Raw genomic sequence first — 17,746 nt, 5'->3', positions numbered from 1 at the left:
TTCTATTAGGGCATTTGATCTATAAACAGAAGATTATGGTCCCATATTTTCCAACCTCTCTTTTGCCCCTAAACTATAATGACGAATTGGGATATCACTTCTTTCATTACACAACAAATTATATAGGTGTGGGAAATAAATCAAAATACTTCATGAATGATGATTTATTTCAATCACGACATGCATTCAGTGATTTACTTGTCGGGGTATAAAGATCCCTATGTATAATGCCCTTCTTCCGTTGAAAGCTGTGAATTGATCCAATGTCTGGAAATTACTCAATCTGACAAAAAAACGCGAACTCTTATTGAGGCGGTTGATGAGTGAACTAGGGACTAGATACTGCTTTGGCCCGAGGAGCTGGGTACTCGGGGAGAAGTTGGAACCCATTAGTCTCCAACTGAGCGGGACACTTCAGGGGATGACCTCACCACAGAGGGGCCCTACAAGTGATTTATCACTGTCTCAACAGGCTCTAATATCTATCTGATGACTTTTTAAAGTGAAGTTTTATGCTTCGACAAATACGCTGACTGTGACATGTAATGACATGTGCATGTATATATTTATCCCCATCTGCAGGTCAGAAATGTGTAAATCCACAGACAAATTCACTAAAAATCAGACAAGGAACCCTAGCAACTTGTAATTTTCATCATTTGCCAATGCAGAAAAATATGATAGTACAGTAAAATTTTGTTATCTCAAACTAAATGGTACTGTAAAAATTTCAAGATATCCGAATATTCGAGATATTGAGGGTAAAAAACTTTGAAAAATAAGTGGTTGGGACTTACAATTCACTTAGAAACATCCACTGTATTCATGATATCAGTTTCTGAGATATTGAAGTTCAACTGCATTTCAGTTTTTCTGATGTCATTTAATTTTTTTTTTATTAAATCATCTATGGTTTGTTCTTCACTAGAAACTTTTAGAAGCAATAGACATCACTTCATATAAATGTGACAAATCACCATTAAAACCACACTATGACAATTCAAATGCTCTAAAATAGACAGCCTTCCATTGAGATACGTGAATACGTGAGAAATTGAGAACATACAACTTGTCAGAGGGATGAAACACTGCATTAGAATGACTCCTCTGTGTTCAAAACACAGAAAAATGGCCCTAGAAAAAATCTCAAGTTTGCATTTGATTGCATCATCTGTCAATCACTGTTGTTTGGTCACCTTTTCGATCTAAAGATTTTCCTTAGTTTCACTTGCACTCTAAGCCAAATCATGACAATTTCAAATTTGTAACAATAAAATGTATATATAATATGTCATTTGTACTTTTCATTTCATGAGAAAGGATAATAAAAGAAAAAGATCTTTAAATCTACCAAGAAAGACACTTGCACTTTTAATCCTTCATACAATATTGTTTTTCTCCACATGAGCAAAACATGTTTCCACAGATGTGACAAAGCTTTTTTCCAGCTCTATTTGACCTCTTACCTTTCCTGAATGGTGAGCTGGGTGAGAACATTGCTGGGGGTGGGGGAAATGAGTGGTCCATGCCCAAACTGGTTTGTGGGCACCCCACCGGGCTATTCAGATACCCCGGGCTGGGGGGTGCGTGGGCTCCCGGGCTGAATGGGCTCCCCACACCAGTCTGATGATATCCTGGGCTGCGATTCAACAGGTCTGGCACACTAGGCATATGTACCCGCTTTCCCTCAATAATGTGGTTAGAGAAGTGAGCTGGAGGATGGAAAAAGTAATCAACCATCAGCAAGGTAGTTATACAGAAAGGAAAATGAACAAATTGCAAATATATTAAGAAAGTGACCCTTACAGTAATTGTCATGGTAACTTGACAGGAAGAAAATATTTATAGCTCTCAATGATTTGTCATACATTCCACATTTATTCGTTGGTCTATTGGACAAACATTTTTTTCTTTTTTTATAAGGACCCTGTCTTTAACAGTGCATTTCCTTCCTTATTTTACTTTACTCCATGACTTGTAGAAATGCCAAATAACAAAGGAACATTATTACACTTGTCAGTCATTTTTATTCATCAAACCATGTTTCATCTCACCGACTGGAAACCTTTGTTTTGGAAACTAATACCAAAGTGTCTGGCACCTAATGTCTGGCAGACCTTTGTAATGATACAGTTTTTTGTCCTGTATGTATGAAATTCCACTGAAGGTAAACTTCTCTAGGAATTATCCAAATTGAATTTGATTAAAATGTTTAGCCTTTTATATATCCGATACCACTTCTAATCAAATTAACAACTTTTAAGAAAGACAAAACCAAGCAATAAAATCTTCGACTTTTAGACACTTAAAGAATAAAGACACTTTATGAAACTGCAAATTCATTAATATTCGTGATAATTATCAATTCTTATTGATTTAAATAAATTCACAGTTTCAAGCAGACATTTTTCGTCGTATTTCTATGATCATGGTGATGGACATCTAATTTCCTGGATTGACTCAACAATAAAATCCATGTAAAACAGGGTGCCATGAATAATGGTGAAACCTTAGTATATGAAGTAAATTTCACCTTGTTTTGAGCAATAGGGCTGGCTGACCACTTTGTAAAGCCTGATTGGTTGTAGAAATGACTAAAGACTCACCTGAGCTGTCCAGGAGAACTACTGTATCAGGAGGGAAGTATCCAGGCTTGGCCATACGTCCATCACTGATCACTACCCCCTTCCAGGCCCCCTCCCTCTGTTCTAACACCTGTAAAACAATCAAGGTAAGTTTTACACCTATGAAATAATCAAGGTAAGTTTTACACCTATTAAACAACCAAGGTAAGTTTAACACCTGTTAAAACAACTTCAGGTAAATCACACCTGTTAAATAATCAAGGTAAGTCATACACCTGTTACACAATCAAGGTAAGTCATAAACCTGTAAAACAATTGAGGTAAGTTTTAAACCTTTAGAACAGTGGTAAGTCTTACATGTAACTTCAGGAAGTACTTCTCTCTCACTTACTATATGTTCTTTTTATGATTCATACAGAAAAATGTTTTACAAAACTGTCGGAATTGGATCACTCCAGTGCTACAACTTTTACAGAATAATCCATTAATTCTTGAATCTTCAGAATGTCATGTGAAACATGGGCCTCCTTGTCCGTTACAATACTGAATGAAAGTGAGAGGCTGCCAGCATTGGGATAGAGCTCTCTCTGGGGAGATCAGATGGAGATTACTCCAAATTAAATTTTCTGCAACATTAAATCCATTATAACCATGATAACCTGAATTGCAGCAGTATAGGAAGCCATCACAGAGAGTCCCAGACTCCCTTAATGGGGGAATTCCAGGATGCGGGATCCAAGAGTCCTAAGCTAGCTGGGTCCGTATTGAGGAATAAAGGGGATTTGGTAAGAAATCATTGAGCCCTTCTTAGTGAACTCCACAAGGTAAGATAGTACAGGTGACAAACTTATAAATATTGTACTTTGCTCACACAGACTTTGCCTCAGGTGAAATCTGTGCTCAGTTAATGAATAAAATTTTAATGCACCGATATCATGGAATCTTAATTTCTCCCAATTATCAGGGTTTTAGAATTATGCAACATGACTACCCTTAAAATTCCACCCACCTAAAACCCTAACTTGATCGTTAATTTTACAGGAATGAGTACGGTACATGTACCTGAATTATTCAGAAACTTCTTTCTATCACTTGTTGCTGCTCATGGTTTACATGGAGAGGAAAATGACCTTGATCATCAGCACAGCCCTGATAATAATGTTTACATCTTTACCAAAAAGTCTGGAAGGTCTGCAGGGTGATTGTATCTCTCAGAGCTGGGGAGTTTGGTGAGTGGAATGGGAGATAATCAGGTTATATCATCAACATGTTGTGTCAAGATAATCACAGCTCCAGGTGCTACAACCAAAACACCTCACCAACAACTCTCAGATTGTGAGGCGTGGAGGAAAAACAGACTCTGACAACAACAATCAAATAAAAAAAAAATCCGAAAATCTATAACGAATAAAAAATGAAAAGTGCATTTTATGATGTGTGTAGGGAGTAAAAAGTAATTCAATTTGAGAAAGTTGAGCAGCAGGTAAAATTGACACAATCATAAAATACAAACAGCAGCAAGCATTTCCTCAATGCTAAGACAAATATTTACAAGATAATCTCAGCAGTAATAATTGAAGGTGACACATAATGAAAACACTGAGAAAGATGGTGATTATGTAACAGTTAGTATAATGGGCCCCGACTCTTCAGGCATCTTGTGAGTATAACTTAGTTAGCAGCTTAAAGGGGCAAACATATGGTTGGGGGCCAGTCATTATTGTCCAAAGACAACTCAATCTGAGAGGGGAGCTCCCATCATTATGGTAAGTGAATTATTGAAAACCAATATCTGCAACATGTGGGGACTGACTGATTTAATAAACTGAGCAAGAAATGGCCATTTTCAGATGACTCAATGGACAATTAAATTGATTTGAAGCTGTAATAAAATTATTACTCCCTGATAAGAGTTAAATCGAATTGTGTTCACTCATAAAACAAAATTTTGAATACAATTTGCTTTTTAGCATATTAGATTTCATTGTCATTTAACAATTAAAACAAATATTTAAAGTGATAAATATGAACCATGCCAAATATAGACAGAGCAGCATACTATTACTTTTTTACCATATCACACCTTTCCCTACCCCCCACCCCAAGTTAATTTTTTTTCATTTCCACTATAAAACCCAATGGCAAAGTTTTCCTTCACCGATATAATAAAACAGAGAAATCAGACAGCAAACAAACTTCTGACACATAAATCACAATTTTATTCAAGTAGTTCCTCTAAGTAGTGTCTAAACAAACATTAGTTAAAGCAATGACCTGAATCTCCCCTCAAGAGCCCCTATCTCCCGCTTCCTCCCCAAAATCTCCTTTCTTCCTGACCCCCTCCACTAAACAATGCACCTAAGTTCAAAGTCTTGTAAAGATTTTCAAGTTGTAAGCCACCCAGACTTTGAAGCTCCAGAGTTTTTGTATCTGTCCAATAATTAGAGATAACCAGTGGCCTTTCTGAGTGATCTGAGATATTTTATTATATCTTCAGTCCCTATAATCCAAACATTAGCCCCTCATGATCAATGAGGACCAATACTTCTTCCCATTCTATATTCATACACGAGTTCAATGACAGCCAACCCCTGTTCCTGAAAGTCTTTTCTGTCACAACAATATATTTTCAGCATTATTACCTCCAGCAAAGTGTTTGTAGATTGAGTTCGACAAGTAACGGGGACTGATAAGTAAATGGCAATATTTATACAACCCTCCTGCATCAATTTTGGATACCATTGCTAGACCGGTGTATTGTGGTCTGGTTAAACATTTTTGGATACCATTGCTAGACCGGTGTATTGTGGTCTGGTTAAACATTTACCAGTGTAAATACATGATAAGAAACTAATGCAGTGTCCTTGACCCTTGGTGACCTAAATTGAGATCATCGAAAATATGTCAAAAAACAATTAAAACTTCAAAAAAATTCAAACCAAAAACTGTTATGAAAGGTTTTTATTTTCTATTTTGATGTTTTGAATCCCCCCCTCCCCCCTCCCCCCCCCCCAAAAAAAAATCTTTCTAGAATATAATGTAGGACCTTCAAAATTACTAGTGCTTAAACTTGAGTTTTGCTAATGTATTTTGGCTTTTTCATACATACTACCAAAATAGCAAAAAAGGCCAAAATTATCACATAGCATTTAAAAATTTCCACAATAAAGTATCTTTTATATTTTTTCTTAAATAATACTCCTACCTTCAAAGAGATAAAGTAAATTTAAAATCAAACAAAACATAAAAAACCCAATGATTACGACTACTTGGTCTACATTACATGGTGTGAAGCCTAGATTCACAATGACTTTCTTGCCATTAATCAGATATAAATAAAGTATTAGTCACCAAATCTAATTCCACATCAAGGTGCTAACAATTCCATAGCCTGCTTATTAACTTCTTTAACAAATGCCTCTCTGTTTTGAGTAAAGTTTTTCTACTCTTCAATTTAAGGAGGGAAGAAATACATATATGCATAAAAGTTCTGGTATCTTTGAAGTAAAAAAGAATCTGGTTTTCAGACAGTTTCTGGTCACAGACTAAATATTCCTATAAATCACATGAACCAGACTATATCTTCTCTCAATATTGTATTTACAGACAGGTAAAAGAAAACTTAATGCAAAGTGTCTTACCTGATCTTTATGAAATTAAATTTCTCAGCGTGAGACACACAGGCAAACAGACACTCACCTTGATGATATCCCCTTCTTTGAATGCGAGGGTGCTCGGGTCATAAATGTTACAGTAATTTTTGATGGCTCTGGCTTGCACCGCAAAACTGGCCTCTGTAAATACAGAAATATTGAAAAAAAGCTGTCAGAATGAATCCAAATAGGGAATAGTGTGACTTAAAATCAGCAGTGAGGCTCCTGTTCTAAATAATTCACAGAATGAAAATTATACACGCCGGTGACGAACTTGTCATAAGAAATACAATCAATTTGCGGCATGAAGACAAGCATGGGATCCCTGTGATAATTATTCATGTTCGTATAATCCAGAGTTAGCAGAAGTCCCTTACACCTTTAGTGGAGTAACACAGACAAACATTATCTATTTCTGTCTTGCTGTGTCAGTTTCACATGACACAAAAAACACCAGTCTTTTTTTCCGCACGTTAATTATCCTTAATTATCATTGGATATATGTCCACAGCATTACAACCACATAAGGAAAGTCTCTCATAATGGGAAGAAAGGGAAAGTAAATAACGCCTGTACATATATGTTCACAGACTTGGCTATATACGACTTTATCTGGCCTGTGTATCGTGAGGTCACCCTCCTTCTCTCAGAGGAAGTCACAGACTTACTTACCTGGGGAGATTTCAAACACTTGATAATTGAAAACAAAGTATCTCATATAAATATCCAATGGGGCAAATTAAACTTCGCGGCAGGATTTTTATCAGAGAGGGACAGTGCCTGAACTACATACCATTCCTAGGAGCTGGATTATCAAACCAATTTTAAAAGTAAACCGTCACTCAGGGACTGATTAATAGCAGGACGGGATGCCGATATTAAATAGTTTCCCCGATCAGATTCTATTCCTGAACATGTATTAAGTGTTCAAGTCTCAAACAGTTCAAAGAGTGACCTCAGAACTTTCTTGGGCAAGGTTTTACATAATTTCCACATTTAAATTCACTACAATTACCTGCTTGAATTCCTAGCTTACCATTAGACTATCTAACTGTTGATAAAAAGGTAAATAAAATATCTAGCATGCCTTTCTAATCAGGAAATGTGAAGAGTTCAATACATAAGACAACAATGACAATCGAAGCTATTGAACAGCTAACAACACTTGATGGCTGTTCCGTAGAGAACTAATCCCGAGTACCTGTACCTACACTGTGGGACAGGTTTACCCACACAGCAGGGAGGGTGATATTGGAACTCTCTGTTGTTATAACCTCCTCACCTTAGGACTCTTCTTAATCTTAACACACAAACCAGGAAATAACAAATCTCAGGTGTATCAGTACCCATCAATGCTGTGTGTCCATGTGTTAATCTCGAGATAACTCGAGTCTGGAACCGGACAGTGACTAAACCCCTCCCCCCTTGATTTGTTGTCCTGGGGTCAGCCAAGTCAAGTATTGAGGTTTGAGGTGCCTTATTCACCTGGGGGGACTGACCTCTGCGTTCTTACACAGGTAGATGAAACCTAACACCTGTCTGATACCTTACACTCTGATGACCACAGTCCAGACGAGACAAGTTAGCAAAACATTGATGTCATATACTGATAAACTAAAAGTATCAGCAGTCCCAGCTTTTAGCATGAACCTATCAGGTTATTAGTATCTGGATTACAAAAAGTACATCTCAACTCACTGACAAGGCATATTTTGGTCTTTCAACAGGAGGATCATCAATACCATGAGACATTTTTAGGCTGTCAGTTTAAATCATGTCACAACATCTGATTACCAAACACAAACTCATGCCCATCACAAAGCAAGAGGTTACGGATGGTACACATTGGTAATGAGATTCTCCCTAACGGCAGCAGGACATGCAATGGTCCTCGGTTCATGTGACTTTTCGGGACCTCCCTACTCTAGCAGATGTGGATGGATCCCTTCCTCACAATTAAAAGTCCAAATAAATATATCATCTACCCACTAACATTAATCAATCAAGAAGGTTTATTCAAAACCTCTTTGTCCTACAGACTTTTGACATGACCCCTTACCTTCCCGGGGTTCTGTTTCAGTTCTGTCCTCCTCTGGTCCAGCTTCCATCCTGACCCCCTCCCCACCATCCCTCTCACTACCCCCACAGAGAGGTACACACAACATCCTCCCCTATCCAATGTCTTCCTCTATACTTGACTTTCTCCTGGCTCCTGTCTCCAATGAGTCTAATCCCTACATCACAATGGGATCCTGACAATTCCATGCATTATGCATGGCAGACTACTGTGAGAACGACCTCTGAACAAAATACATTGTGAATCTCTCTCTGCAACACTTTGTGCCAAGAATACCCACAGTAAACACACGGTTATACTATGCTAGTTTTTATGTTTACTCTTTTTTGGGGGCCCTAACCTTTTGGAATACAGGATTTTAAAGGAAGCCTCACTAATTGAGACAGAGAACTACCCCTGCCATAATAACAGAGCAGGGGTAGAGACTGGGAACAATGGGATGTCAGGGGACTCCTTTTGAGTGCCTGAATCATCAGACATAAATTTTCTTCTCTTTCTCTACCAAGCTGACATTTTCAATGATGGGAACTATCGCTGACTTGATCCTACAGAAGACAGTGTTCAATGGCTCTCAACCATCCAGCATTTAACGATGCACCGATTAAGATTTCACACATGACATCTTACTTGCAATCATTGTTCTGAGATAACAGGATCATATTCTGAGTCTTGTTAATATCATTATCTGTGGACAAATCAATCTGTTCACCACCCCCTCCTTCCCCTTTCTTTAACAAAAAAAAATCACAAAAAATTTGAAACAAGATATGCAGTAGCAATTACTACTTTACAGTGATTAACCAATAAAATGTAGCTGTATTACAATCAATATGACCTTGAACCTGATGGGCATTGACCTTTGACCATATCTTTTAGATCTGTTATGTGTAGCTCATAGGCTTGAAATAGAAGGTTCTGATTAGGACAGAAAAACAGATAACCATTTAACAAAAAGATCCTTAATCATAGGGAAGAAATACAAGACAAAAACTCCACCAATATATGATTATAAACAAATTACTTCTAACACATTGCACACACTTCTGCTAACCAAACTCTGCTGGTAGCTGAACTCTTGTATTCATGGGTGAAAGCAAAAACTGTTTCTTGGCAAAGATTTGATGCACTCTACCATTATACAGTACCAGAGAGCTAGCAGCAATAGTTTCGGGTATAAAACCCCCTGAATGTGATGTCTTTATGACTGTTTACTTCGTTCTTCTCTCAATAAAAACAAGAATCAATGTGTTGTTGATCTTTTACCTTTCTATAACTCTATCAGATTTTTATGCATCCCTGTTTCTTCAACCCTTCAAAAATGCTGATTCTTAAGTTAAGCCTTCTAATTAGTGTAACATGTTCCGCTAATTTACCAATTACCTAACAAGAAACCTGACTAATCAGTTTGATAACCCTATGGTTTCTTATGGTTTAAAAAAAAAAAAATATGAACAGCCAGATCCATGTAAAAACTGATATCACTTCCTGGGCCTGGAGTTCTACATCAAACATTTTATATAGGTCACTCCGACACCTACCTACACAAACTATTTTTTCCCGACTTCTTTGATAAGAATTTCCTGCATTTTATCAAGAAAAATAGATATCTACAACGTTATAACAAGCAAGGCTTCACAATGTCAAGAGGATCTAAGCTGCCTGAAAAACTGGGCATATTTTCTTCATCAATTGGTTCCCCTATAGCTAACAGGTGGCTGGCAGTACCAGTCAAATCGTTTACGGCAGAGTCTTCAGCTCTCTATTGAATTAACAAATTACTCTCACTACCTCCTGTTCTCATATATACACATGGAAATAATACTGAACAATTGCAGACATCCATACATAACAACCTCTTTACATTAATGAAAATGGATTTCTGGATAAATGATAGGCCCCAGATTTATGATTATAAGTAATTGTCTTATCTCCTCCACATCTCCTGTAAGCAGTAGCTACTGCAAATTTTCAAGAGCTTAATTCAGTAAATAAAATGACTTTGTGAAGTCATGGATCCAATGTTACTATAAAACAATGAAAGTGACAGGTATACTTGTTTTCATTCATTTGTGAAAACAATCATTTCTCAGATCTCAGATTAATAAGTTGACTTGTACATCACTTCTCTTACATGTAATACACATCATTATGGAATACATTAAAACAAACCAGAAATACATCTTGAAGGCTGGCATTGAATTGTGTTCTGAAATTCTAGCTGTCACATTAATCTTTATACAACTTTTAAAAATATTCACAAAATATGAGCAACTGTACAATTTCAATTTCTGTCCTTGAAAGTCAAGATGTAGAGATAAAGTAAATAACTTTGGTAACTCTGTTTCATACATGGGGAAAAATAGGATAGGGCCTTCTTAATATGATCGAGATTAATGAGAGGTTTATGAGTGAGGCCAGTATGGATCAGTTCAGGATAAAGGTTCCCAAGAGGTCAGTTAAAAAATTGTTTAATAAGATTTTGAAGTAAAAATAAAGCACCAGTTCAGCTGTCAAGCTTAAGCAAACTAGCCTACACGGACTTGTACAAATACTTCTTTGTGATTCCCAGAATTCCCAGTGGTTTACGCCAGCGTAAGGAAACAACTTCCACCAAACATTGGGATCTGTACATACTCCGTTTTTGCTAACCTTTTTGTCTTGTTTAAAAGTTTTTTCAAGTGCCTGAGGAATTTATTTGTACAAGATTTGCGATGATTCATACGAGACTGGAACAAATTCAACAGTTATTTTAGGAAAGTTGGCTGCCCTTCCAATTAATAACTCTCTGAGCAAAAATTAAAATTCCGACCAAAATTTGCTTGAATAGGTATTTTTCCTCAATTTTACAAGACTTATTCATCACTGCCTTTCAAAAATGTACCACAAAGCAAAGGCTATAAAGGAAGCACCTTTTGAAAATATTAAACATGAAAATCTGGGCTTACTTTCTAAGCTTTGGTAAATAATATCCTCCTTGGAAATGAAGTGCTTCAAATGTAAAACCTTCCACAAGTTGTCAACAAGGAACATAAAAACAAGGAGACCTTAGGTTGATCCGAAGGTTGCTGAAGAAGGACTTGAACCAAAGAAAGGGCACCAGTTTACTTGGTGCTGATCAGAAGCCTGTATTCAGTTTCTAACCCCTCCGTTTCTGCCCTCTCTGGGGTTGACATCGTTTAATGGGGATAAACCACTGAAGCTCTTTACAAATAATCTTAGTGACATGGTCTGTTTTCCCAAAATATTTGTGGTTGAACGGTCCCCAATTTGATGGTCTCGGGTTAAAACATGGGTGTGTTCTTGTCAGCACAGATTGACAGAGAAGTTTTTGCTGTCTTTAATCTGGGAAGATAAGAATCTTGCAGTGAAATTACAATAATGACACTTTGTGAGGAAATACCTATGTACTTAACATCTATGAGTGCCGATGCTCATCATGCGTGGGAGCATTTGATAACTGATATTTAAACCCCGATTGCCAATTAAAAATCAACCTGAGAGGGCAATTATGCTTTTAAAATTGTAGATGTCACAGACCTTCTGTCTTCCTCTCAAGAATTTGAAATAAAGATCCAAAAAGTATTTCTTTTTAACACAGAGGTAATAATTTTTATTTTAAAATATTAGAAAATGTCTATCAGTGTCGTCAATCTCATCCTAAACGACTCCCTGACTATCAATGCATCCAAAAGGTTTAGTGTATGAAGTTCCAGTACTTAATTTGGAGTAAAAGCATAACATTTATACTGAGGTAAATAATCAAACACAGGAAAATTGGAAGGCAATAAACATAGAAGGAATCTCTGAAATAAAATTGGGCAGGGATTCCTTTTGAACTAAGACCCAGAGAAATGACAATTGATCTTTTATCTGAATCTAGAACAGGAGGACATTCAACTTGCGACAAATTTGACAAATAAAACAGTACAAGCGCGGCATCACAATGACTTATTGAACACTTTCCATAGCTCGGTCTTTGACACTGTATGACATCACAATCAAATAGTCAATTTTTCATTCTGTGAAACTCCAGTAAAATACCAGTATAGACACATTTTTCCTGCAGTAAAACATTGGATATTTTGTATTTTGCTTAGATCTTAAATAGATTTATTTAGTCGATATGGTCTGTCTTATTATTTAGATACGACATTGGTACCAAAGTTAAGAACAGCATTAAACTATACTATACTGTACTATCCTGTATCATATACTGTACTAAACAATAAAGTACTTTTCTATTGGATACTGTACTTTACTGAGGTGGTTGCTCGGTTTGTTCTATACTATCAGAAACTGTAACCTTGTATATTCAGTTTGAACTGTACATTTTTACTAAATTTGATTGGTTGATTACCTGTAACTGACGACTAACATGTCTAATAGAATATTTCACGCAAGGCGGGACAACCACCTTATTGAGATTTTTTGTGACCAGTTCATTGGACATAATGTTTCAAACAATTCAACCAATATGTAAGTTGTAAAATAAGCAGTGAAATAAGCTGTAAAATAAGCTATAACATAAGCAGTAGTATAAGCTGTAACTTACCTTTCAGTAGATGCTTGAGATCTTTGGCTGCTCTGGAGGTAGTGTAGGAGTTGACGATGTCTAGGGCAGTCTGGTCGTAAGAATTCGCCTTGTTCACATCAATGCCACACTAGGAAAAAGATTCAGCAAACATTATTTACAGTAACCTTTTTAAATACTACCATGGTAAAAAACTTTCATACCAAAAATCTTTTAAATTTTTTTGAAAGTATAATGATCAATATTATAACAGAAGAATTCAAAAAATGTGATCATGATGTGAACATTGTGGTATTAACAATAGAAATTAAAGAATGAAATAAAAATATACAAGCATTCAGATCTAAAAATTAACAGCGAATCAAAGCTTTTCACTGGAGCTGAAATTTCCCTTTTCTTAATGTCAGAATTATTCAACCCACAAGCAATAAAATATGAAAAAATCATTTGCCGATCAAATATTATGCAATGCCTTTGACATCAAATTATGATTCAAATGTTTGTTATGCTCTACGGAAAGAAAAAAATAAAAACTGAAGATTTCTCCATTATCTATTCCATTGAATCTGCAGGGTGGAGTGTAGCTTATTGCGTTAAATTTCATAGAGACAAACACATTACATCGCGACTAGCAGGCATTATCTGCTCTGTGAAAGAAGGATGAACCTCTATCATTTCTACTTTCCTCCCATTTTTATGACTTCACACAATACAACAGGGAACATAAACTTAAACATCCTAATCTGTTCATGGATTATTAGATGCATTAATGTAGACTCTGTGTCATTTTCAGGTGCTTTGCCATCCACACAAAAACACTGGTCTGTCAAACCTGTTTCTAGCTTTAGATATATATACCTCACTGGTCTAAAAAAAAAATGAATAAATGACCAGAGATCTACAGTGCCACTTATTGAAAACAGTGTGACACTGTAAGTCTCTGGTCATCCATCCAAATTTTATCAGACCAGGCAGCTACAGATCTGCAGTTAACAGGTTTCTAATGCAGAAAAAACAAAAACTAACGTAAAGGGTGGTATGGATTACAACACATAGTATATCACATTGAATGCTTACTTGTACCTCTGTCTGGTCAAGATGAAATAAGAAAAATTAACCTATTATTTCTTAATGAAAAAGAGCATTCATAATAATGAAAACAGGTAAGAAACTATTAAAAATTTTCAACATGAAATACCTGGTACATCTTTCATGATATCCAGCTCACTAAGTGAAAAACACAATTTTCCTTTTTTTTTTAACCCACAAAAAATAAGTTAGCCAAATTCCATTTCAATTATCCAAAGTAATTGCAATAGATGAAAGGTTCCTTGAATTCTTCACCAATCTCCTCAGATAACCAACTTGACATAAAATAGGCAAACTTGGACCCTTACTTACGTTCTGTAGAGCATGTATATTTCCAATGGTCAGACCCCGTACATTGCTTTCACTCTTACACCGCTTGATTCTTGGGCGAGGTGATTTGGGATAATTCATCATAATGCCTCCTCCCAGAAAACAAATGGCCAGTTAACAATTTAGATCTACCACACAGTACGAATATATTAATATGCTGAAAACTGGGCACATTATCAACTGATCATAACTGGCCAAGAGAGAGAGAAAGAGGGGAGAGAGAGTTTCTTGGCCATTTGCCTCCAACACTAATACCCTGTCACAGCAACAAAGAGATTCCCCTGACATACCATCATCACTGTCACATGTGATTGTGCCCCCATCTACCTGGGTATCCAAATTTAGGATCAGGTTAAGCTACTTGACTCTACTTTTTCCTTGCAACCACTTGCTACACACAATTAACTATAGTACTTTGTAGAATACATTAATAGAGTATTAATTTGCTTGGTAGTTTTTATCCATTCATTACAATACAGAGATGACCTAAACACCTCTAAGCAGTTTATAAATGCATTATTCTGAAAGATGCTTATCTAAGATGCTTCGTTCTTATTAAATTTGCAGATCAAATAATTTGAAAGAGGAATAGAGACAAGAGTTTAAATTCTAATGTAAAGAAATGTGATGGAAAGTAAAAAGTTTATCATTACCTCAGCTCAGATTCATCCAAATACCAGGTTCTTTTAACCAGTATCATTAATATGAAATGTGTAGAAGAAGGGAGATCTGTTTATGATGTAGAATTTATCACCCATCATAGTGCTGTAATACAAACAATCTGCCCATCTCCTGGGCTCCCTGCCTACTGAGCTAGCCCTATGATTGGACAAAAATCAATACCTATCAAAGAAATCAATAACCAGCAGCCCCATAAAACACATCCCGGACTTATCTACCCCCATCAGGAAATATACAGAGGAATTCTCCGATAGATCCTGATTTCTAAAGAGTCTGAAGAGCAGCAGAACTTTGTATGCATGATAAAGGTAGATATAAAACTCTTGAAGAAACATCAAGGCAGTGAAATCTTGCACATACATATCTACACTATATAAAAGAGCTATTTTTCCTTTGAGGTGGACAAGAAAAGATAGCAATCTTGACAGTGGTCAGGTCAAAGGTCAAACAATACTGACATCCTTATCACACGGAACTGTACCCCTGATTAAATGTCTACAAGACATCATAGAGTACAGAAAGATACACATTGATATCAACTGTCATCCAATGGCAATTCTGTATGATCAACATCTTCTTTTTGATGTTGCTTCATAAGTAGCCACTACTCATTACTGATCAAGTGGTGCTACTTTTCTGATACTTTCATCCAGACTTTGACATTTTTTACAAAATATGAATTCCAAAATAATGAACCTCTGGCTACAGGGAGGAGGATGAAACTAAAGGTTGATTGGCGACCTTCAGAATGAGCGATCCAGGGATTTTTATGGGTGTGTTTGTGTATTGAACCTATTATCTGTTTCTTATGAAGACATAGTGATGACCTCCAACTGTTTTTACCATTACTTCATTGATACTCCGACATGTTCACCAACGGAAAGAAGATTCCCTTTGCTTATCTTTTTCATGGCCATTTCAGAAACAACACCACTGTTTGTTTTGATGCAAGTAATCAGGAGTATTTTAAAAATTGAGTTATTTATCAGAGAAATACGTCAAAGAATGATTCAATAACATTACAGTTATTCCCCTTTCTTGGATAACCAGTCCATTATTCCCTACCTTGATTTACCATGAAATGGAAACAGCATCAAAAGGAATCGCAAACATGCAAAGTCAATTACAGCAACTTTGCCCACAAAAGATATCCTACAGGGCCTTTCCAAAGATATACCATTTTCTGAAGAACTAGTCTATTTGAAATGGTATATGATGAATGAACCATTTAACCACAAAGTAGAGCAAAATTAAAGACAATTCATTAATGGGATCTTCACCTTTACAAAGAAATCCAAGTTAACTTCCTTAGCACCAGACTAACTTCCTTAGCACCTGACTAACTCCCTTAGCACCTGACTAACTCCCTTAGCTAGCAAATTCACTTTTGAACCACTATTCTTTCCATGCCCATATCTAGAGAGGGGTCATGGGGGTCAGGACCCCCCTTCCCCCTTGAAAATTCAAATTTCTTAAATTCACATAGTAAAATTATCAATAATATGACTCAGACCCTCCCTGGATAAATTTCCTGGATCCATGCATGCTTCATAAAACAGGACTGCATAGTCTACTTACATCAAGAAGAAGGCGGACAACCTCAATTTTCCCACACAGTGCGGCCTCGTGGAGAGAGGTTCCTTTCAGGGTACTGCGATTGATGTTGACTCCTGCTTGTAGCAACAGTCTGCAATGTAATGACGGAGGTTACAGACACAAACTAATATTTATTTCATATGTCTATAAAGCAAAATAATGTACTTATAAGTATCCCTCTATATCAGTGAGTGTAACATTCAATATTAAGATGATTGAAAATTAACCATTCTGGTATTCTTTATATTTTACAATTTTTTTTGTTCATTTGAAACCTTTTAAAACATTTCTGTACAGTAACACTTTGCATTAAGCTGTTTGCTTTCACAAGGTTAATCTTGATGTTTCATCAGTTGTATCAGCAAAATATCTCTTTCTTCAACAAAAATTTACATGATCTGCACACTGTCTTAAGAAGCTAGCAAGTTTATCAAAGGAATGAAAGCTTAAAACTTTTAAAACATGAGGGACATTTGTTTCCTGAGTTGCACAATTCCATTTTTATTTGTGTCTGTTTTATGCGTAGATGTTTTATCAGTAATTTTCAAACATTCACATCAACAGTATTTTGCTCCTATTTCTTGATCATTTTTAAAAGTTGTGCACTTAACCAAGCCATAGAGTACAGGTATTTATACTTTATCTGTTCATAAAAATCCAAAAGAATTTTTTACATGCATAACTTGAACTAAAGCATATCTTTCTTTTATACTCAACGCTTAAACTCATACACTATATTCCAAAAAACAAACTCACACTCAAAATTCATACATGAATATTAAAGATGAAATTCCGAGAACAAATATGAACTGGTATTTGGAGATGAGAGTAAAAGTTCAAACATAAAGAGTTTGTATATGTAACTCTATGACTTCTCGGTCTGATGAATGGTCAATTACCGGATGATTTAAATAAGTCAATTTTTTTCGCTGAGATGTACTGGCATCATGAACAAAGCTACATTAATAACAATTAAAAAGCATTTCTTAATGCTTTGGCTTAATGCATGAACCATACATCTACATATATTTGATGTATGATGATTTACCGGATGATTTCAATATGTCCATTTTTAGCAGCGAGGTGAAGGGGCGTTGTACTGTTCTCATCCATCATGTCCTCTGGACTGTCCATCAGCAACGGAGCACACAGGTTGCTCCTTAGCAACAAGTCAACAACCTGTGCAACAATAATTAAATGCTGT

General features: G+C 36.1%; 1 protein-coding gene across 4 annotated transcripts in view; it reads right to left on the bottom strand.

The window, feature by feature from the left end:
• Positions 1 to 17,746, bottom strand: part of LOC105329608 (caskin-2) — a 58,549-nt gene that overhangs the window by 24,014 nt on the left and 16,789 nt on the right. Inside the window, exons 6-11 of one of the 4 annotated variants that reach the window (XM_066067557.1) lie at positions 17,591 to 17,721; positions 16,525 to 16,633; positions 12,868 to 12,976; positions 6,285 to 6,379; positions 2,607 to 2,715; positions 1,467 to 1,712 (exon numbers count right to left, since the gene is read on the bottom strand). In XM_066067557.1, coding sequence (XP_065923629.1) covers positions 1,467 to 1,712; positions 2,607 to 2,715; positions 6,285 to 6,379; positions 12,868 to 12,976; positions 16,525 to 16,633; positions 17,591 to 17,721 — 799 coding nt within the window. Of the gene's footprint in view, positions 1 to 1,466; positions 1,713 to 2,606; positions 2,716 to 6,284; positions 6,380 to 8,297; positions 8,419 to 11,260; positions 11,398 to 12,867; positions 12,977 to 14,247; positions 14,384 to 16,524; positions 16,634 to 17,590; positions 17,722 to 17,746 lie in introns of those variants that run through there. The other 3 variants (XM_011430915.4, XM_011430918.4, XM_011430916.4) reach the window with 3 other exon arrangements.

Source organism: Magallana gigas, chromosome 7, assembly GCF_963853765.1.
Source record: "Magallana gigas chromosome 7, xbMagGiga1.1, whole genome shotgun sequence".
NCBI classification, from domain to species: domain Eukaryota; kingdom Metazoa; phylum Mollusca; class Bivalvia; order Ostreida; family Ostreidae; genus Magallana; species Magallana gigas.
This window is presented reverse-complemented; position numbering and strand designations above follow the sequence as displayed.